At 37.6% G+C, this 24,343-nt stretch overlaps 1 protein-coding gene across 1 annotated transcript in view; it reads left to right on the top strand.

Annotated features, from left to right (window-relative positions):
• MCM9 (minichromosome maintenance 9 homologous recombination repair factor) overlaps positions 1–24,343 on the top strand; it is an 82,078-nt gene that overhangs the window by 43,142 nt on the left and 14,593 nt on the right. The window contains exon 8 of the mRNA XM_082668853.1: positions 8,589–8,763. Coding sequence (XP_082524979.1) covers positions 8,589–8,763 — 175 coding nt within the window. The remainder of the gene's footprint in view (positions 1–8,588; positions 8,764–24,343) is intronic.

Genomic DNA, 24,343 nt, shown 5'->3' with positions numbered 1-24,343 from the left:
ATAATCACGTTTCTTGTGGACAGTCTGCTGATGTCAATATCATGGTATTGTTTCTGACCAGAAGAATATGGATGGACATGCTTGATAATTATATTGTTTCTTTCTTTCTTTTTTTTTTTTTTGCGGTACGCGGGCCTCTCACTGTTGTGGCCTCTTCCGTTACGGAGCACAGGCTCCGGACGCGCAGGCTCAGCGGCCATGGCTCACGGGCCCAGCCGCTCCGCGGCATGTGGGATCTTCCCAGACCGGGGCACGAACCCGTGTCCCCTGCAGCGGCAGGCGGACTCTCAACCACTGCGCCACCAGGAAAGCCCTATATTCTGTTTCTTGTATCTAGTTTTTAACCATGTGTTCTTAGTCCTCTTATAAATGAAGCTCCTTCTAAACTCGTTTCCTTTTGAAATCAGTCTCTACTTGTAGTCCACTGTCCTTCATGTTTTACATTCTGTCCTTTTCTCTTTCACCCTCCACCTCTCCTGTTTGTCAGAGGCTCTGTCCTTTCCCTAGTACCAGGAAGAATTCAGTGCTAAGTAGAGAGGGGACTCAAGTCTTTAAAACATCTCTAGGCTGGACCACTGCTTGCACAAAACCTCTGCTAAGCACAGCAGCTTTTTTAGTCGGTTACTATAGAGACAAATGACGTTAGATGGAGTCACGCTTGACGGAAGCTAGGCAAGTCAGCTTCCTGAGATTGGAGGCCTTATATGCAGGGTTTTTTAGAAAAGGTAGAAAACTAGCAAGGATAGGAAGTGGAAAGGTTTCACAATGAACTGATAGCTAATTAATTGGTGGATCTTGTTGGTAGAATTTGTGCCCGTTAAGGCCTTGAATCCAGCATGCAAAGAATCTATCTCTAAATACCCCCGGTATGATTACACAGTGATTTTTTTTTTTAATAACAGATATATTGCTATCAACATTTGTATACAGATTTTTGTGGGGGACATATGTTTTCATTTTTCTGGGTATATGCTTAAGAGTGAAGTTGTTGGATCATATGGTAACAAGAAGCTACTAGACTGTTTTCCAGAGTGGCTGCACCATTTCACGTTCCCACCAACAGTGTATAAGCTTTCCAATTTCTCCACATCCTCACCAACACTTGTTACTGTGTCTTTCTGATTATACCTTTGGGTGCTGTGAGAAGTCGTTCTCACTGTGGTTTTGATTTACATTTCCCTGGTGGCTAAAGGTGTTGAGCATTTTCCATTTGCTTATCAGCCATTTGTATGTCTTCTGTAGAGAAATGTCTCTTCAGCTCCTTTAGCCATCTAAAAAATTGGGTTATTTGTCTTTTTTATGGTTAGATTGTGAGTTATTTATATATTCTAAATATATATGGAATATATAGTCTCTGATAAGAGACTTGTATTTACCAGGTTTGCAAAATTTTTCTCCTGTAGTGTAGCTTATCTTTTCATTTTCTTGGGGGTGTCTTTTGCATCACAAAAGCTTTTAATTTTGATGAAGTCCAATGTCGTAATGGCATAACGATATAGACCAACAGGACAGAGTTGATTGTCCAGAAATAAACCCATACATTTATGGTCAGTTCATTTTTGATAAGGGTTCCAAGACAATTCATTAGGGAAAGAATCGTCTTTTCAAAAGTTACTGCTGGGAAATTGGACATCCACATGCAAAAATATAAATTTGGATCCCTCTTCACACCATATGCAAAAAATAATTCAAACTGGCTCAAAGACATCAACGTAAGGTGCTAAAAGTATAAAACTCTTAGAAGAAAACACAGGCATCAATCTTCTGGCCCTTGATTAGGCAGTATTTTTGAGAGATGATAAAAAGCACAAGCAAAAAAAGTCTGAATATGGGGTGTTTTTTATTTACATCATTTTAAATTTCTTTCAACAACGTTCTGTACTTTTCACAGTACAGTTTTATATATTTCTATATATTTTTATATATTTTTATATATTTTTATATATTTCTATTTATATATTTTTATATATTTCTATATTTATATATTTCTTTTGTTAAATTCATTCCTAAGTATTTTATTCTTTTTGATGCTTTGTAAATGGAATTACTTTCTTAATTATATTTTCATATTCTTCATTGCAAGTATATAGAGATACAATGGATTTTTTAAAATTGATTTTGTATACTTCAACCTTGATGAACTCATTTGTTAGTTGTAGTTTTTAGTGATTTCCTTAGGATTTTCTATATGTAAGATCATGTCATCTGCAAACAGGGATAGTTTTCCTTCTCCCTTTCCCTTCTGGATGTCTGTTATTTCATTTTTTGCCTAATTGCCCTTCCTAGAACCTCCAGTACAGTGTTGAATAGGAGAAGTGAGAGTGAACATCCCTGTCTTGTTTCTGATCTTAACAGGGAAGCATTCAGTCTTACATCAAGAATGATGTTAGTTCTGGGTTTATCAGGTTGAAGAAGATGTCCTTTATCAGGTTGAAGAAGTTCTCTTCTGTTCCTGGTTTGAGTGTTTTTTAATGAAGCGTGGTTGAATTTTGTCAAGTGCTTTTCCTGCCTCTATTGAGATGATCATATGCCTTTTGTCCCTAATTCTATTAATATGAGGATATTACATTAATTGATTTCCAGATGTTATACCACCAATCTTGGATTCCTGAGATAAATCTCACTGGGTTATGGTTATATAGTCCTTTTTATATATTGCTGGATTTGGTTTGCTAGTATTTTGTTGAGGATTTTCGTATATGTAGTCATAAGAGATATTGGTCTTTACTTTGATTTTTGGTGTATGGGTAATACTGTTCTCATAGAGAATGAGTTAGGAAGTATTTCCTCCTTTTCTACTTCTAAAGATGAGTTTGTGAAGGATTCATATTTGATTCTTTTAATGTTTGGTAGAATTCACCAGTGAGGCCATCTGTGTATGGTTTTCTCTTTGTGGGTAGTTTTTAAATTACTAATTCAATCCCTACTTATTATAGGTCTGTTCAGATTTTCTTTTTTTTCTTGAGTCAGTTTTGGTAGTGTCTTTTTAGAGTTTTGTCAATTTCATCTAAATTATCTAATTAGTTGATATACAGTTATTGTTGTGTCCCTTTGTAATACTTTTTATTTCTGTAAAGTCATTAATAATGTCCCATCTTTTTAATTCCTGATTTTAGTAATTTTATTCTTCTCTCTCTTTTTGGTTTGGTCAGTCTAGCTAAAATTTGTCAATTTTTGGATTCATTAATTTTCTCTGTTGTTTTTATATCTCTGTTTCAGTAGTTTCTGTTATATATTATTTCCTTCCTTCCGCTTTCTTTGGGTTTAGTTTGCTCTGCTTTATTTCCAGTATCTTAAGGTGGCAGCATAGATTGTTGATTTGAGATCTATCTTCTTTTTTAATGTAGACGTTTATAGCTATAAGTTACTCTCTGAGCACTGCTTTAGCTGCATCCCATTAGTTGTGGTATGTTGTATCTTCATTTTCTTTCATCGCGGTGTTTTCTAATTTCACGTTGTTCAGCCACCTATTCACTGCATAAATACGTTTCTACACTATCTCTGATAACTGGACTTTCCACTTTTACTTAAAGATTACTTTGACGAACAGTTTATTCCTTTGCAAAGTAGCTCATTCCTTTTTAAACACCTCAAGGTTTCCAGTAGTTCCCTGTAAAATTCTGCACGTTGGTCTCAGTAATTTCTTTTGAAGCCACCCCAAATTAGCCTAATTGCTCTTCCATAGGATAGTTCTCTAAATATGTAATAATTATTACTTTCTCTTCTCTAAATCTTTGTTTCAGGCTAATCATAGCCTATGCAGTAAACTATTTTTTAAGTGGCATTATTTCCATGTCCTTCATTATTTGTTTACTTTCTTTTTTATTAGTATTTCTTTTAAAATTTGATGTCTCAATGTAGATATTAATACTGTACATCAGGAGTCAGCAACTTTTTTCTGTGAAGGGCCAGATATAAATATTTTAGATTTTTGAAGGCCATTCAATGTCTGTCACAACTACTTGACTCTGCCATTGTAGTGTGAAAACAGCCATAGACAGTATGTAAATGATGAGCATGACTGTGTTCCAGAAAACGATTTTTACAAAAACAGGTGGTTGGGCCAGATTTGGCCCACAGATCATAGTTTGCTGACTCCTGCTCTGGATGTTATCTAACCAGTGCAGAACTTAGTGTGATTTTATCTTCACTTCTGAATGCTAGTCTTGCCTTAATGTATTTTTTAGATTGTATTGAAATATTCTGAGGGGAAGTTGGATATAATTCTCATTTATGCTCCTCTATAGGTAAGGTGGTTTTTTTCCCCCCCTCTGGCTTTTTTCAAGACTTTTTTCTTTACCTTTGATTTTCTAAAGTTTAAATCATATGCATAGGTATGGTTTCTTTAGTGTTTTTCCTGCTTTATAGTCTCTGAGTTTTCTGGATCCATGGTTTGGTGTCTGACATTAATTTTGGGAATTTCTCATTATTGCTTCAAATACTGCTTCTGTTCTCCTTCTCTCTTTCTTCTTCTGGTATTCCCATTACATACACTGCATGTATGTTACACCTTTTGTAGTTGTTCCATAGTTCTTGGATATTCTGTTCTGTTATTTTCCATGTTTTTCTCTTTACTTTTCAGTTTTGGAAATTTCTACTGAGTATCCTTATTCTCAGAGATTCTTTCCGTAGCCATGTCCCCTCTACAAGTGAGCCCATCAAAGGCATTCTTCATCTCTAGTGATTTTGATCTCTAGAATTTCTTTTTGATTTTTTCTTAGACTTTTAATCTCTCTGTTTACAATGTCAGAGACAAATTGTTGACATTCAATGTGAGAACCTGGTAGAGCTCTTGGAGGTGAAACTCACAGAAGTGTGTGTACCCACCCCCTCCATGACTGGGTTCCTAAGGAATTTTTAATTCTCAGAGTTGTCCACAAGGAGGCTCCAGCAATTTGTCAGTTACAGTTCAGGGATTCCTGTCCCAGTGCTGGTGCCCGTAGAGGATTCTGTTCTGGTAAGTTACAATTCTCTGTCTTTCCAATTTTGGGGGCAGCAGTTTGCCCTGTGAGCTCATTTTTTTTTTTGATGGATCTTAGAACAATTGTTGATTTTTCAGTTTGTTTAGGTTTTCACTTTTTAGGATGGATTAGCAACTTCTAAGCTCTTTAAGTGCTGCACCAGAAACCAGAGGAGCTCACATAGCTTTTTTCCTGTTTTCTTCTATAAGTTTTACATTTTTCATTTAGGTCTTTAATTCATTATGAGTTAATTTTTGTATTAAATGTGAGGTATGGAGAAATAATGATTTTTTTTCTGTTTGCATAAGGATATCCAACTATTACAGCACCATTTGTGGAACAGATTATCCTTCCTCCATCGAATTGCTTTTTCATTTTTATCAAAAATTACTTGACCATATATTTGTGGGCCTATTTTTGGACTCTTATTCTATTTCATTATTCTGTCTGTCTATATCTTTTCTCCAATACCACACATAATTGATTACTTCAGCTTTGTAGTAAATCTGGAAATTGCGTCGTGTGAGACCTCCTAGTTTCTTTTTTGGTTTGATTCTTCTATTTCCTTTGCTTCTCCATTTAAATTTTAGAATCACCTTGTCAATTTCTATAACAAGAAAAATCCCACTAGGATTTTGTTTGGACTTGCATTGAATCTATAGAGCAGTTTGGGGAAACATCTTAAAAGTATTGAGTTTTCAGTTCATTCCATGAACATGGAGAATCTCTTGATTTGATTACATCATCTTTGATTTCCTTTATCAATGTTTTGTAGTTTTTGCACACAGATCTTGCACATCTTTTTTAAGATTTATAACCAAGTATTCATATTTGGGGGTAATATTATAAATATATTATTTTAAAATTGCAATTTCTAATTGTTTTTTCCTAATATATAGAAAGATAGTTGATTTTTGTATATTGACTTGCACCCTGCAACATTACTACACTTACTTATTAGTTTTAGTATTTTTTGTAGATTATCTGGAATTTTCTACGTAATCATTTTCTGCAATTTTAATTTTTCCTTTTCAACCTGTACATTGTTTATTTCTTTTCCTCGTTTTATTTCGCTGGCTAGAACCTCCAGTATGATTTTGAATAAGTGATGAGAGCTGATCTCCATGCCATGTTCTGATCTTGGGGGTAAGCATTCAGCCTTTCATCATTAAGTATGTTAGCTGCAGGATTTTTGTAAATACCCTTTTTCAGATTGAAGAAGTTCCCTCTGTTCCCTAGCTTTCTGAGAGATTTATTCTTTTCTTTTTAATCGTGAATGATTGTTGAGTTTTATCAAGTGTTTTTTCTGTATCTGTTGAGGTTTGCTTTTTCTTCCTTAGTTTGTTGATATGATGAATTACAGTGATTAATAGTTGAATGTTGAATTAGCCTTGCATTCTCAAGGTAAACTTCATTTAGTTATGATCTGTTATCATTTTATGTACTGTTTGATTTTTATTTTTTCAGGGTTTTTTGCATCTATGTTAATGAGGGGTACTGGTGTGTAGTTTTAGTATATCTTTATCTGTTTTGGGTATCATGATAATGCTGACTTCATTAAATGAGTTAGGAAGTGTTCCTTGTTTCTCTATATTTTTGAAAGCTTTGGTATAATCGGTATTATTTCTTCCATAAATGTTTGGTAGGTTTAACCATGAAGTCATCTCAGCCTGTAGGTTTCTGTTTTGCATCGTCTTTAACTACAGAATCAATTTTCAAAGTAGATGCAGGATTTTGCAAGTTATCTATTCCTTTTTAGGTAAACTTTGGCAGTTTATATATTTCGAAGAATTTGACCATTTCATCTAAGCTAGGACATAGAGTCATTCATTGTATTTCCTTAGGGCCTATAGTGATGTCCCCTCTTTCATTCCTGGTATTTATAACTTGTGTCTCCTCCTTTTTTTTTTCCTTGATCAGTCTAGCCAGAGGTTTATCAATTTTTATCAACAGTAGTTATTATAATTACTCATTGTGCTCCTTTCAAAGAGCTTTATTTATATTCTATTTGAAAATCTAAGAATCTGTTAAGTATTTTCTATTGTTATCCTTTTTTTATAGATAAATAAACTGAGGCCTGGATATACGGGCATACCTCAGAGATACTGCAGGTTCAGTTCCAGACCACTGCAGTAAAGCAAGTCATGAATTTTTTGGTTTCCCAATGATATAAAAGTTATGTTTACACTATGCTGTAGTCCATTAGGTCTGCAATAGCATTATATCTAAAAAATAGTACATACCTTAATTAAAAAATAGTTTATTGCTAAAAAATGCAAACCATCATCTGAGCCTTCAGTAAGTCATAATCTTTTTGCTGGTGGAGGGTCTTGTCTCGATGCTGATGCTGCTGACTGATGAGGGTGGTGGTTGCTGAAGGTTGGGGTAGCCATGGCAGTTTCTTAAAATAAGACACCGGGGAAGTTTGCCACATCAGTGGCTCTTCCTCTCAGGAATTCTCTGTAGCGTTCTACAATATTTGGTAGCATTTTGCCCACAGTAGAACTTCTTTCAAAATTGGAGTCAATTCTCTCAAATCCTGTTGCTGCTTTATCAGCTAAGTTTCTGTAATATTCTAAATCCTTTGCTATCATTTCAGTAATCTGCATAGCATCTTCAGTAGCTTCAGTAGATTCCATCTCGAGAAACCACTTTCTTTGCCCATTCATAAGAAGCAACTCCTCAAAAAGTTTTATCGTGAGATTGTAGCAATTCAGTCACATCCTCAGGCTCCACCTCTAATTCTAGTTCTCTGACTATTCCCACCACACCTTCAGTTACAGTAGTAACAGGAAAGATCACCGATCACAGATCACCACAAGAAATGCAATAATCATGAAGAAGTTTGAAGTATTGCGAGAATTACCAAAATGTGACACAGAGACATGAAGTAAGCAAATGCTGTTGGAAAAATGGCACCAGTAGACTTGCTGTACTCAGGGTTACCACACACCTTCAATTTGTAAAAAACACAGTATCTGTGAAGTGCAGTGAAGCACAGCTCCATAAAACAAGGTATGCCTGTATTAGGAAACTTGTCTATAATATGACAGCCAGAATGACAGATCCAAGGTTCAAATCCAAGTCTAGGTGGCTCCAGAGCCTTTGCGTTTGACCAGCTCTGCTTTATTGACTGGTATAAAGGATGACTCAAAATCCGATAATACTTATGAAGGGAATCCTCTCCTTCACACTGCGACTGGCAGCAAACGTTTCATTTTCATCATTGGACTGCAGTACCTACTGTTCTCGGTCTTTGGACTCTTCTCTGTAAACAGCATATAGTTCAGCACTTATTGTCATAAGATCTCTGGAGATCTGTTTGCTCCATCTAAAAGTTTAGACTGCTCAGTGAGCGTACCTACCAAGGAGAGACAGAAAATTTGGGGACTTCTGTCTGCCACAAAATACTCAATAACACATATTAGATTTTCAGAACATAGAATCTCCCGAGATCTTCCAGTGAATGGATACCTGCAGTAGCTGTCCTGATGCCATCTGTTGTTGGTAGAAATTAAAGCCTTGACTCTATCCCCTTCCCTTTAAAATATAGGAATTTCTTTACCTTCTTAGTTATAAGATATGCTTTCGAAAATAAAAACTAACATAGCTTGCTTGTTTCCTTAGGTCTGACGGTAACTGCTGTAAAAGACTCAGGAGAATGGAATTTGGAGGCTGGGGCGTTAGTCCTTGCAGATGCAGGCCTTTGCTGTATTGATGAGTTTAATAGCCTCAAAGAGCATGACAGAACCAGTATCCACGAAGCAATGGAGCAACAAACCATAAGTGTTGCTAAGGCTGGGTAAGAATTTATTTTCTTTAAAATGTATGGGAATAGTGAGATTAGTTAATATATGACTATGGGAAAATGTGAACCATATTGAACTGCAAGGTATGTTTGGTCCTCTAAGAGATTATCAACTGTCACCGTTCAACACACATTAGTCTTCCCATGGAGATACGTGAAGAAGTAAATTGAGGTGTTGAGAAAAAGTAAGGTAAGGCTAAAGTATAAATGTAAGTTGACTTAATTCTTGCAGGGAACTTATGAAGAGCTTTCAATGCAGCATTCAACTCGTCCTCACATTTAGTAATTGTGTGTCTACTCTGGGCATAGTACTATGTTAGGAATTTTGAAAGATTCGAAAAGAAAAAAAATGTAATTTCTGCTTTCGATGGCATTCTCCTTATATATCCTAATGGAAGGTTTATCACTGCATATAGAAACCTAAATAATATATATTAGCATAAGATGAAGTACCTACTGTGACTCAAGGAGATTCAGAGGTTCAGGTATGTGAGTCTCTGGCTGCACGTGACCAATGAGGAGCAAACTCTGCCCCACACCGCCACACGAAGCACAGGGTAATGACAGCTCAGCACAGAGAGAATTTGAAGTCTGTGCTGCACTAAGAGTAAAGATCACAACAGCAGTGCCAATCCCCAGACTAACTGTGATGGTCTTGCACTCTACCTGAAGTGGTATGGTATTATTTGAAGGTAGACTGTAACCAATTAAAGATATAAATGCTAGAACAACCACTAGAAAATAAGAGACAAAACTAAAACTAATATGTAAGTTGTGGAGGTAAAATGCTATCGTAAATAATCCAAAAGAAGGCAGGAAGAGAAGAAAAAGGGAACAAAGAATAGATGAGACAAAGAGAATATAATTAGCAAGATGATAGATTTATTTATTTATGTATTTATTTATTTGGACTACATCAACATTTAAAACTTCGGAGCATAAAAGGATGCAATGGAGTGAAAAATTAACATGTGGAATCAGAGAAAATATTTGCAAATAATGTATCTGAAAAGGAGTTAATAGCCAGAATATATAAAGAACTCCTACAGCTCAGCAACACAAAATAATCAAGTTAAAAACTGGGCAAAGAACTTGAATACACATTCATCCAAAGATGATACACAAATGGCCAGCAAGCACATGAAAAGATGCTCAGCATCACCAATCACTAGGAAAATGCAAATCAAACACGATATCACCACACAAATGTTAGGAGGCTACCATAAAACAAACAAACAAACAAAAAGGAAAGAACAAGTGTTTGTGAGGGTGGGGAGCAATTGGAGCACCTGGAATCCTTGTGGATTATTGGAAATATAATATATAAAATGATGCAGCCACTATGGAAAACAGTTTTGCAGTTCAGTTTCAGTTTTGCAAGATGAAGTGCTGGAGACTGGTCACACAACAATTTAAACACATTTAACACTATTGCATGTACACTTAGAAATGGTTGAGATGGTGAATTTTATGATATGCATTTTTACCACAATAAAAAATAATATACAAATTTGAAAAAATATAACCCATTCACATTGTTGTACAACCATTTGTGTACTTTTCAAAAGAGTTTTCTAGCCAATAGGAAAGTGAGGGTGAGAAGATACTTATGACTCTCCAAACTTACTTACTTCATTTGTATATGAAGGTGTTCACAGGGACTCCTTGTGTTTATGAACTCAGTTGATTCTCCAAAATAGTTTCAGAATTATTACCCCAACACCATTGCCAATAACAACAACCACAAAGAAACTAAGTAATATTTAAGCCTTCTTTGCAGTTCTTTTTGGGTTTAGAGTATATTCCACTAAGATTATATATGGTCAGAGTGCATGTTCAAAAGTTATTTGAATTAATTCTTTTCTTTGTGTGGTCATATTACTGATTTGGTATACAGTTAGGAAACAGGTCTTTAAACCTATGTTTGTGTACACTTTTAGAGTTTGCCTTTTGATTAATTTTGTTTTCTGAATTTGTAAAACATATTTCAAAAGTCAAAACTATTATACCAAAGAAGTTACACTTATATCCCTTCACCTTCCATTCTGTTTTCTCCTATCCCTTTCCTAAACCTTGGTTTCTGATTTATCCTTCCTATATTCCTTGTTTTAGCAAAAATAGTCAAAAACACACATGTGGGTATTTGTGCACACTCGCATGCACACCTCCCCTCTTTTTTATGCAAAAGATAGCATAATATATATGCTCTTTGTCACTGTTTTAATGGTATCCTGTAATTATTATATGTAGTGTTCTCATTATCATTTTTTATATGTTTTTTATAAATTCTGCAGTTTTGGTTTGTACATCCCTTTTCTCTCAAGGTTTTTTTTTTTTTTTTTGCGGTACGTGGGCCTCTCACTATTGTGGCCTCTCCCGTTGCGGAGCACAGGCTCCGGACGCGCAGGCTCAGTGACCATGGCTCATGGGCCCAGCCGCTCCGCGGCATATGGGATCTTCCCAGACCGGGGCACGAACCCGTGTTCCCTGCATTGGCAGGCAGACTCTCAACCACTGCGCCACCAGGGAAGTCCCTCAAGGTTTGTTTTAAAGAGTTTTTTAACCTCCAGGTAGAAGGACCTTTTGAAAATTATTTGTTTTTCAATGGTGCTATTCATTTCTGGTTTTATTGCATTGTGGTCAGAGAATGTTGTTTGTATTATTTCTACTTTAAGGAGCTTCATGAGTGTTGTTTCTTTGTGGCCTCATGTTAGAACAATTTCATGACTGGCCCATCTTTGCTTGAGAAGTTATATTCTTTATAATCAAGATGTGATACACACACACACAGATACACACACACACACACAAACACACACACCTATAAACTATACGTTATAAGGTCTTCTATATCTTTATTTACCTTTTGTCTGTTTGATGTGTCTTAGGCTGAAAGTGGTTTGTTAAAGTATTATTACTGTGTGTCTGTTGTTTTCTCTTTTCATGTCTCACATCAGAAACTTTGCATAAAGTTTCTGCTTTATCAAGGTAGTTGCTGTGGCTTTAGCATTTGCAGTTTGTGTTAATGCTGTGTGGCCTGAATTTTACCTTGCCTGGTATCAAGATCACAACTCCTGATTTCATATTTTTTACATTTGCCTAATATATCTGCCTCTTCCTTTATGTTCAGCCTTTTGATTGCAATTTGTTCTCTTGTATACAGCATAAAGTTGGTTTTATTTTACTTTGCTTTGTCTTACAAGTAACCTGAAAATCTATTTCTTTTAATGTGAGTTAAGCACATTTACATTTATTGGTATTACCAATATGCTTGGTGTCAAGTGTTTCATTTTTTTAAAAACTTTGTTTCTTTTTCTATTTGTTTGGCATTTAAGAAGGTTTGCATTCTTGTTATACATTAGGGGTTGGCAAATTTTTTGTATAAAGGTCCAGTTAGTAAATATTTTAGGGTTTTGTGGGCTATATAGTCTCTGTTGCAACTACTCACCTCTGCTAATGTAGACAATATGACTGCATCAATATGTCTATGATGTGGACAGAACAAAGAAGCCATAGACAATATGTAAAACAATAGGTGTAGCTGTTTCCCAGTGAAGCTTTACTTAAAAAATAGGTAGTGAGCTGGATTTGATCTGCTGGCTGTAGTTTGACGACGCCTGTTCTAGGGCTTACCTATAAATACCTTTTATAATGCCTGCAGCCCCCTTTATCTTCCCTTGGGAGCTTTAAGTAATATCCTTTGACTGTACTTACCCATTTGGTAACCAATGAGCATATGCTACTTTCCCTTTTCTCCCTTCCCTTTACTATTAAAAAATTGTTATATTATTTATACTTTGTCAGGACAGATAACACTTATATGTATATACTGTTCTACTTTTATACCTTCCTTTGTTTTGGTCTTAGACCTAAAATTAAATATATTCAGGGCTCACCATCAATCCTTTTGCCAGAGTATCACTGTCATCTCTTGGTTGAATGAAGGTCTCCTCTAACAGATTCCTTGGGAGGGGTTCCTGAGTACTGTACTGAGATTGTGCAGGTTTAAAGCTATTAATATTTTTCATAGCTTTGATACTTGAAGAACAGCGTGACTGTATATAAAGACCTAGCCTTATACTTTCTTTCCTGTCATCTTGCGTTGCATGTTGCTGTTGACAAATCTAATGCCATCCTGATATCCTTTGCTTTGTAGGTGATTTGATTTTCTTGCCTGAAGGCCCAGAAGAATTTTTCTCTTTGTGGTTTAAGTGTAATACTTTTACTAGGCTATATCTTAGTTGATTATCCTTGGTCATTTTTTTTTAGATGTTAGTGAGCTCTTTGAAATGTATCAATACAAGACTTCATTTCTCTCTGGAAATGTTTCTTGAATTATAGTTTCACATATTCTGTTCTTTGTTTTGTTTTTATTTTTCAGAAATTCCAATTACGTGTATGTTAGGTCTTCTTTGCCTAGATTCTATAGCAACCAATTTTTTTCTGAGACTTTTTAGCTGTTTTGTTTTTATTATCTTGGCATTTTTATTCCTCCCCTTAGCACCCTTTATTATATTTTCATTCCTGTCTATCCTCTCTTTGGATGCCCAGATTTAAATGTTCATTTCTGAAATTATTTTGTCTCCCTCCCTTCCCCCATTTTCTTCCCTGAGTCATCTCTGGATGTTCATCTTCCTCTTTTTTATATGTTTCTGAGTTTTTGAATTCTGATTTGGAATGGTTCTTCATACGTACAAATGTTTGTTTAAGAATATTTAATTTAAGTGAGTGTATTAAATACAGATTGCTTCTGCTTTGTGGGCTTTTTTAGGGGGAGGTGGGGTGGGGGTTTTACCAACTAAGGTATTTTGATTCTTGTGGTAGTTTTGTACTAATAATGCATATTATTTCCATTCATTCTGAAATGTCTTATCTTTTCCTGAATCAGTAGTAGTTATTCTGTTAAGTTGGTGGTCAGAGGTTTGGATGGTGTACTAGTTTTTAGTTCAGGGTAATCTCAGCTCAGTGCATTTTACTTAATAGAGTTTTTTCCTAAGGTTTAAGGGGGGCAGGTGATGTGTTCTGATTTTGTGTTTCTCATTTGTGCTGTAGGATCTTTAATATACTGCTTGCCTCCTTCTCCTGATTGCCAACACTCCAAGACACCCTTGCCCCTTGTAAGTCATCTCCATCCACTCCAGGACCCTTCCCAAGCCTGCCACCTCTGGTCCCAGGAACTTTCACGTTCCTCTTTCTATTGCCCAGTAGTCACTGCTTTGATGAGGTCTCAAGGCTGTTCTCAATATTTCCCCGCTCCTTGTGGAATTCCCTCCTTGTAAGGGTGGTTTTATCTGTGTTCCTCCATCATGAGGAACCCATTGCCCGCTCCTCCTTTTCACTCAGTCTCCACCCATCTTCCTGTTCCAACATGGGCTCTAGATTAGCTTTGCTGGTTTCTAATGTCTGTTTACATGGAAATTGAAGTTTGTAGTATTCTGTCTCTCTCTTAGCTAGCTTTCAGTTTTGTTTTACAGCTTTATTTGCTCTTCTTGTTTATCCCTAAGGTCTCTGGAGCATGTGTTGAGAGATTTGGATATAAGCAGCTGCCATTATCCTATGGAAGCCTGGAAGTCAACATTTTGTCTTTTAAGCTATTCTTTCTTGTTGTTTAAATAACATCAACTTTTTGCTGTATGTTTTTAAAACATTGCCTGTGTTTTCCTTGAACCATTTCCAGAAAAAGTAATTAGATTGTTATCTGCAATCATTTTGAAGGGCTCAAATATAGATATGGAATTAGACTTGTTCCATATTCTTTAGAATCAATGGATTGAAGGTTCAGGGAAGCATATTTAGAATCAGTACAAGCAAGACTTCTCAGTGGCTAGAGCTGCCTAGAGATAAGTAGGCTGCCTATAGGGTTTAGAGGTCTTCAAGTTCATCTAGAAAAAAGTTATATAAGGAATTCAAGCATCTAATGAGTAAATGGATAACCTTTAAGGTGCCACCTATGAGATGCTGCAAATTATGGGCTGGCCCACAGACTCAGCCATGATGAACGAATTCAGCTGCTGGCTGGTTTATTGCAGAATATGTACAATACGGTTTCACATTATATCATGAAATATGGAACATGATCTGTGCTAGACATGGAACAAGTTCAGGAAACTGCATCAGGAGCTCTACCTTTTTAAAATGACCACAAGAATGTATTGGGTATTGAAAGAATTATCATAATGATGAAGAGCAAGAGTCCCCGAGCTAGTCTGGCTGGGTTGAGGTTCCATCTCCACTTCCTGCTAGCCAGGCATATCACTCGACTCCTCTGTGCCTTGGTTTCCTCATGGTACGATGGTGAGAATTGTTCTATCTGTTTCATACGGCTGTTGTGAAAATTAAGTGAGTTAATCCAGTGAAGTGCTTAGGATAGAACCTGGCACATAATAAGTGCCTTTTAAGTGTTAACTATTATAGGTCTCTAATTCCTTTCAGAAACTCGTGGGGCCCAAATGCATGTTCGAATTCAGATTTTTTGTTTCAATTTTAAGAAAGCACTACAATGCATGTGTCATATATTATGAAACCCACTAGCAGTGTCTGAGACAGCACTCTGTATTCAAATGCCTTAATTATTTAATTATTTTGTGAAACTTATAAAACTTCACACTAAATGGGATAAAGACTCACATCAATTTAGGTCAGAGTTTGCTGCCAGATTACCTATGAAAACCTTGCCTTTTTTAAGAGCTTTTTGGATTTTGAAATTGTTATAAGTGAATATGGGCCATTGTCACCATCATCATCAGGTCCCTGCATTTGTCTAGGATCCTTGAGCTGTCAGCAACATGGTTCTGCTCCAGGATGAAATAGTGAACCTACAAGGTGGATGATAACTGTAAAGGTTTTTTAAAGTTATAATGAGACTAGCTCAACTTACCTGAAGTAGACCTTAAGCCAGGCCTGCTAGGGTATGTGGGAGAGTAAAAGCTGCCTTTGGGTGTGACTGGAACATAACTTGGGGGATGGGAGTTTGTAGATATAAAATAGCAGCTATATTATCTCATTGCCACCTTAGCATCAGAAGTATATTCATTTTCAGACCTGCTCTCCCATTGTTGTGACTCGGATATTTTCTCTGTCTTTGATTTATCTGTGTGTTTGTCTTTTAGGCTTGTTCACCTCTCTTTAGTAGCTCAGCTCTCCCTCTTGTGTCCATTTCAGATACCCTCAAGAGAGGCCCAGTTAGATATTGTCATCTAGATTTATGCAAGAGCAGCCCAGAGACCTCTGGCCAGTTTATGGGCTGACTGCTCTTGGGTCAGGTTCCAATATCAGGCCCAGCCAGTCGTCCATGTAAGGCAGTTTACATACAAGGGATTGTGGAGTTACGTGCTTGGTGGGCATTCCAGTGGTTGGCCTGTCCAGGACTATAATGAGGACAAAGGATCACTTAAGAAATATCCCAAAGAACAAGTCATATGTCAGTTGTAAGTATTAGTAGATTTGTCGGTGCTGGGAAACAATAGTTTGTTTACACAGACAGAGTACCCTGGTGAATCAATCTAAATAGGAGGTAGCTCTTCATGAGCAAAGTCTCGAGCTCAGTGGATTTCAAAGAGATGGACAAAAAGGATGGCAGGGTTTTAAATGACAGTACTTAGTCACATGTACCTAGTGAGTTGTAAACTCTTGGTCAAGCTGTGTAGTTTGTAGAAGTTCTTACAGTTTCTCCCCAGATCATAGCTCCCACCAATTATGCAATTATGTGATCTTCATTCCTCCATTCGAGTTGTCCTTTTACGTTTGGGGTTTTTTTTAACTTTTATTTTGACGTCACTGTAATAGCTATAATACCACTTACAGAAAAGTGCAAGAATATGGTACATGTTGGTTTTGCTCTTGGGCTGGCAGTTAAGTGTGCCCTCAGTTACCACTGTCCATCTGTCATCTCCTTGGTGGTGGGAACCAAAGAAAACACTCTTCAGGTTCCACTTAGCTCATGTGTTCATTTGTCATAGCACTCACTCTGGGCCACTCTACAATTTAAGAAAAAGTTGGACCTGCTTCAAGCAGTTGCTCATCTAATTTTGTGGCCAACAGTGTTCAGAATCTTAAGTTCACTCTCCCTAATTAGAAGCCTGTTAATCTTCCTGATGGAAAGTATACAGTTAATTGCTAAATGCAGAACTCTTTCAGAAAATGTCTCTAGATACATAAAGCATGTCAGGTTGTTCATTAGTAAGCAGGTAAGAAGGGTTAAGTATGAAAAAGGAATACTTAATCATGTATTCAACTAAAATAAAATAAGAATACTCTGAATTTTCCTCTTGAAACACCTTACCTACTCCTCACTCCCCAGTTTTCAGACTTTTCTTCCTTTGGCTTTCGTCCCCTAGAATAGGAGTCCTTCAGTGAGCCGTCATCATCCAGATGTTCTGGGCCCTTTCTCTAGGACCATGTCAGGATTGTCTTTGAGATGTTTGATACCTTGCAGCATCATTTTTAGGAACTCTTTGATATGTATGCTTTTGTTTTCTCTCTCTCTCTCATGTCTCAAGTGACTAAAGTCTGATTGACTTGTGAAGGAATTTTTGTTTGAATTATAATCTCCCTTAAGGGTATCAATGTGAACTGCTGGATCAGAATGGCTGGCCACCAAGGCTGCAGGGAATCTTGCAGAGAGGTGTGTGTGTGTGTGTGTGTGTGTGTGTGTGTGTGACTTTATATACATTACATAGAAGTAGAGAATTCTTTTAAAAAATAAGACCCACACACTTAATTGTTCCATGTAACTGTGCCAGTTCCACAAACTGTTTTTTAAGTTGAGGTTAAAGTTTATCCATGTGGTGAGCGTATACCTGTGAGGGCATATCATAAGCCATATACCCACCATTCAAATGCACAAGGGGCTGGGAGAGAATCAGTCAATATGATTTCTGTGGTGTAAAAGCTTGTTATGGGCAGTCAGAATAGAAAAAAATGCTAAAACACTCAGGATGTCTACTACGAATGTCTACTGTCTACTAAAATGTAACTTACAGTGTTAGTGCCAAAATATAGGTCTTATTGAATCCATATTTGTTTGAAAAGACCAATAGTTTTATTGTTCTCTGCTTATGTTACTTAAATCTGAAAACATTTTTAAAGTTTGGGAGTTTAACACTTTACATTTGTCCTGGCTGCTTAATGAAAGAGAAGAAGAAACCAAGAAGGAAAGGATGCAGTGTAAGCTTAAAAGGGGGTATCAGTATTTGAAAGTACCTGTTTAAGCTGTGCAAATCAGTCCCTGCAACTGGCAAATGGCAGCACAGTGCCACTGTGTGAAGTCATTTGAGAGAGCTTTACGTGGTGATGATCTTTAAGGCTGTAGAATGCTAAACTAAATAATGATTTGGGAAAGATAGTGTTTCATGTATTTACCAGGTTGCTTTCAATCCTAATAGGATAGCTTCTCATCAAAGGCAGGGTATCCGATTCTTAAATAATAGAGGATACCCTCACTATTTGCTGAGGACACATTTTAGGAGAAAATCTGACATTGCAATTATATATTTGCTGCTACCCAATTATACTCATATGCCTAGGTGGAAGTACGGTCTAAAATTTAAAAACAGCAAGATGGCAGATTCTTGTTTTGCTCAGCAAACATGTCTTGAACACTCAGCAACATCATGGTCTCTGCTAGCTACTGACACCACAAAGGTGAAAAGACAAGGCCTTTGTTCTCAAGATGCTGACAACCTTGTAGCGAGACAGACAAGTAAACATTTATTGTGCACCTCGATTCCAATAGCCATGGAAGAGCCACAGCACCAGTCCCCACTGGGCTGATCTTCAGTTTTCTAGCCCACACCAGGCCTACCAGTCAGAATCTCGGAGGTGGGACCTGGGAATGTGTATTGTCAAAACCCACCTGGGTTCTCATCGACAAGCCAGGCTTGGGAACCATGGCTCCAGGGTAAGATGCCTCCACCCCTGGCACCCAGCTTGCCTCCTCCTTCCAGGATCTTGAGAAGCTGCTTCTCTGGTAGCATCCTTCACAGACTAGCCTCAGGTTAAGAGGGGGAAACAGGGAGAGGAGGGAACAGATTGAGAAGTGTTCCTTAGAGGCATCCAAGCATGCCACCAAGATGTGAAAATCTAAGTGCACATCAGGTACTCAGAGAGTGTCCTGTTCTTTCTAGACAATACGTACGAGCAGTACTTTCACCCCTTTCCTCTTTCCTATTCCCATTGCCTGTGCATCTCTTGTTACCACTCATTGGGTCAATCTAGATGTGAAAGGTAACTTGTCAACTTTATCGACCTTGTTAGAAAGCAGGGGAGGGTGTGTGTACCTCAGCGTTTAAGATTGCCAAAAAGAATGTAATGGATTGTGAGAATATCATTATTATGTTTTTGCTTTGTATAGTTTTGTGGGTGTTTTCATCACATTTTTCGGGGTGCTAAACATTTTTATTTTTAAATCGAGGGCCTATTAATCTAGAAAAGTTGGATAATCCGGAAACTGATATGTGAATGCTGCATCCAGGCTGTTTTCTGGCCTGATTCTTTAGGTTAGGAGGAGATCACTTAAACACTGGGATGGTTATTGTCATAGCCAGCGGATCTGGAGCTCAGTAGAGAGATGTGCTGTGTATTAGTCAGGTCAGGCTACGCTAACCACTATAGCAAACCGTGGCTTAACACAACCTAAGAATTAATCCTCAACTACTGAGGGATCGTCAGTCAGTAATCTTTGCTTCCCCATCCCTGGGTGGCACAATTCTAATGTATGTTCCTCGAGGTTCCCTGGCAGGACTGAGCCCCAATTTCCTGCCATAGTAACTTGCTCATCATTGTACTCTTTATTGGCTTTTCTCTTTTTCTGGTCTGACTCTCCCCACTCCTAGGGTTGCCTCCCAAATAAACTCCCTGTTCCTAAATCCTTATCTCAGAAGTCAGCTTTTGAGGGAACCCAGCAATGCACGGTCGAGCTGAGAAAGACAAGTATGTTCCCACCCTACACAGTATATACCATGGTGGACCAGACTGGTTGATCACAGTAACAACCTCTACTTAGAAAGGGGGAAAACGGAAAATACATGGCAGGCACTGGATTGTAGAAATTCTGGGGTCCTGCTGAGCGGGCATTATTAAGGGAGGTTTTGTGATTAAACCCTGGTTCTAATTCTAAGATAACTCCTTTTGCACTGTTCTCTGGCCCCTGGCTCAGCTCAGCACACAAAGGGTTCTTCTTGTCCGTTATCTTCCTTTGGCCACATCTGAAGGCGGCACCTGAGCTTCCCAGCCTGCATCCTCCTGGAGCAAGCTTAGGGGACCAAGATTGTTATTTTTGTTTGTTTGTTTTTTACAAACGTACCATTTTATTTTGATTCTTTCCTCTGACTTTTTCTCTTAACAGCTTTGAGGTATAATTCACATACTACATAAAGTCCACCCTTCTGAAGTATACAATTCTGTAGTTTTTAGTATATTCATAGAGTTGTGCAGCTATTACCACTGGTTCCTGAGCATTTTAGTCACCCCAAAGAGAAATCCCATATCCTGTAGCTCTCACTCCCCATTTTCTGTCTCTCCCAAGCCCTTGGCAACTACTAATCTGCTTTCTATCTCTGTGGATTTGCCTGTTCTGAACATTTCATATAAATCGAATCATATAAGATGTGACTTTTTGTGTCTGGCAACTTTCACTTGTTTTTAAGGTTCATCCGTGTTGTTGCATGTATCAATAGTTTGTTTCTGTATATGGCTGAATAGTCTTTCTTTATATGAATATACCACATTTTGTTTATCCATTCATCAGTTGATAAAAATTTAGGCTGTTTCCAATTTGGGGCTATTATGAATAATGCTACTAAGAAGATTCAAGTACAAGTTTTTGTGGGGACAATATGTTTTCATTACTCTTGAGTGTATACATAGGAGCAGATTGCTGGGTCAAATGGTAACTCCATATTTAACTTTTTGAGGAACTGTTTTCCAAAGCCACTATACCATTTTACAATCTCTCGAGCGATGTATGAAGGGTCCAATTTCTCTACATTCTTGCTAACACTTGTTATTGTCTTTGTGATTATAACAGTACTAGTGTATCTAAAGTCGTATCTCACTGTGTTTTTTTTTTAACTAAAGTGTAGTTGATTAACAGTGATCCAGATATATATACAGTTATATATCTATATATCTATATATATATATATTCTTTTTCAGGTTCTTTTCCCTTATAGGTTATTATAGAATATTGAGTATAGTTCCCTGTGCTATATACAGTAGGTCCTTGTTGGTTATCTATTTTATATACAGTAGTGTGGATGTGTTAATCCCAAACTCCTAATTTATTCCTCCTACCCCCCTTTCCCCTTTGGTAACCATAAGTTTGTTTTCTATGTCTGTGGGTCTATTTCTGTTGTTTAAATAAGTTCATTTGTATTTTATTATTTTTCAGATTCCACATATAAGCAATATTATATGTTTGTCTTTCTCTGTCTGGCTTACTTCACTTAGTATGATAATCTCTAGGTCTATCCATATTGCTGCAGATGGCATTATGTCATTCTTTATACACCTGAGTAATGTTCCATTGTATAAATATACCACATCTTCTTTTTCCATTCATCTCTTGATGGACATTTAGGTTGTTTCTGTGTCTTGGCTATTGTAAATAGTACTGCCATGAACATTGGGATGCATGTATCTTTTCAAATTATAGTTTTCTCTGGATATATGCCCAGGAGTGGGATTGCTGGATCATATGTTAACTCTATTTTTAGTTTTTTAAAAAACCTCCACACTGTTCTCCATAGTGGCTGTACCATTTTACATTCCTACCAACAGTGTAGGAGGGTTCCTTTTTCTCCACAACCTCTCTAGCATTTATTATTTGTAGACTTTTTGAAGATGGCCAGTCTGACCAGAGTGAGGTGATACCTCCTTGTAGTTTTGATTTGCATTTCTCTCATAATTAGCAGTGTTGAGCATTTTTTCATGTGCCTGTTGGCCATCTGTATGTCTTCTTTGGAGACATGTCTGTTTAGGTCTTCTGCCCATTTTTTGATTGGGTTGTTTGGTTTTTTTGATATTGAGCTACATGAACTGTTTGTGTGTTTTGGAAATTAATCCCTTGTCAGTAGCATTGTTTGCAAATATTTCCTCTGATTCTGTAGGTTGTCTTTTCTATTTTGTTTATGGTTTACTCACTGAGGTTTTGATTTGCATTTTCCTAATGACTAAAGACATTGAGCATCTTTTCGTATGTTTATTAGCCATTTGTATATCTTCTTTGGAGAAATGTCTATTCCAATCCTTTGCCCATTTTTAACTGGGTTATTTATCATTTTATTGTTGAGTTCTAAGAGTTCTTTGTATGTTCTGACTATAAGTCCTTTATCAGATATATGATGTGCAAATAATAATTTCTTCCATTCTGTGTGTGGGTTTTTTCACCTCCTTGATGGCATCCTTTGAAGCATAAAAGTTTCAAATTTTGATGCGGTTCATTTTACCTATTTTGTCTTTTTTTTTACTTGTGCTTTTGGTGTCATTTGTGCAAAAGGTTGTTTTTACAACTTGAAAGCAATTGTCAATGAAAAAATTAATCAATAGTCGATCTAAGAAAGAAATGGAAAATTTTATTTGAGCCAACCTGAGATTATAACCTGGGTGACAGTCTTTCAGGAAGCTCTGAGGACAGTTCTGAGGTCAAAGCACAGTTATGTAAGTTTTTGACATGATGGGTTATATGTCAAAGGATGTATTATTGACAGTTTACACAATCCAGATCTACACATACAAAGTGAGCTGTGGGTCATGGGTCATCATGGCCCCTTACAAGATTAAGAAGGAAGGTTATCTCCTAAGGAGGTCTGGTTAATGCAGATACACAATACACACTAAAGGGGAGGGAGGAGGCCCAAATAGGCAGAGAAGAATTTTATGTTTAAATTTTCTTGTCTTGCCATAAAGTATGAATTTTATTCCATCACAGCAAAGGCTTCTTCAGACTGAGTTTGTGGTTTCTTTGGCAGTGCAGATCCCGTAGTAATTTAGGTCTCTGATCCCTTTGCTTCTAGTCAGTTGCATATGCCAGTATCCAGAATTCCTTTCTTGACATATTTCTCAAGCTCAGTTTGTTGGGTTTTGGGGGTTTTTCCTTCTTTGCCTTGGGCTGCTATAACAAAATACTGTAGACTGATTGGCTTAAACAACAGACATTTATGTCTCATAGTTCCAGAGGCTGGGGAGTCCAAGGTCAAGATTTGATTCCTAGTGAGGACCCGCTTCCTTGCTCTGAAACAGCTGCATTCTTGCTGTTGCCCACATGGCCTCCCCTCCCTGTGCGAGCCCGAAGAGAGCGCTCTTGTCTCTCATCCTCTGCTTTCAGGATGTGAATCCCATTATGAGGGCTGTACACTCATAACCCCATCTAAACCTGGTTACCTTCCTAAGCTCCCCAACTCATAATATCAGCACTTTGGGTGTCAGGGCTTCAAAATAGGAATTTTGGGGGGACACAAACATTCAGTCCATAACGCTGTCCATTCCATTTTTTTCAATTGTGGTTAAAAAACAAAAAACATGTAAAATTTACCATCCTAATTATTTCTAAGTATACAGTTCAGTAGTGTTAAGTACATTCACATTGTTATGTAACCGATCTTCAGAACTCTTCATCTTGCAAAACTGAAACTCTACACCCATTAAACAACAGCTCCCCATTTTCCCCTCTCCCCAGTCCCTGGCAACCACCATTTTACTTTCTGTTTCTGTGAATGTGACTACTCTAGAAACCCCGTATAAATGGTATCATATAGTATTTGTCTTTTGTGACTGACTTAATTCACGTACCATGATGTTCTCAAAGTTCATCCATGTTGTATTTTGTGACAGGATTTCCTTTCTTTCAGGCTGAATAACATTTCATTGTGTGAGTGTGTGTATTGTTTATCCATTTATTCATCCGTGGACACTTGTATTGCTTCCTCCTCTTGGCTATTATATAGCTGCTGTGAATGTGGGTGGGCCTTCGTTCCATTTTTCTTCAACTTAATGGTGGCTACCCTAAGGCCATCTAAGCTGAAGGCTTCACTCTTTTTTTTTTTTTTTTTTTTTTTTGGGCCTCTCACTGTTTTGGCCTCTCCCCTTGCGGAGCACAGGCTCTGGACGCGCAGGCTCAGCGGCCATTGCTCACGGGCCCAGCCGCTCCACGGCATATGGGATCCTCCCGGACTGGGGGCACGAACCTGTGTCCCCTGCATCGGCAGGCGGACTCTCAACCACTGCGCCACCAGGGAAGCCCAAGGCTTCACTCTTAATCTGGGTCACTTTATACTACTGAGAAAATTGACTGGGCCTTTGTTGTTCAAAGCCTGTTTCAGTCTTTTCCCTTACTTTCTGGGGTCTAGAGGCAACTGTCTTTTCCAGCCCTTCAAAGCCTCAAATTCCTGAGCTGTCTATTCTCTTTCGTTACTCCTTGAAAAGTGGTCACTTCTCTCCTGTGCTCATCTCTTCCTGCAGTGTTTTGCCAGAGGGAGTTTTTCTTGCTTGAGTCACAGTCTGATGTGGGTGGTGGGTGAGGCGCTGTGCTCCATAGTCCCTCAGGTGGCTGTCTGACTCCAGGGCCTTATCCTCACCT

Source organism: Grampus griseus (genome assembly GCF_964374135.1).
Source record: "Grampus griseus genome assembly, chromosome: 13".
Taxonomy (NCBI): Eukaryota; Metazoa; Chordata; class Mammalia; order Artiodactyla; family Delphinidae; genus Grampus; species Grampus griseus.
This window is presented reverse-complemented; position numbering and strand designations above follow the sequence as displayed.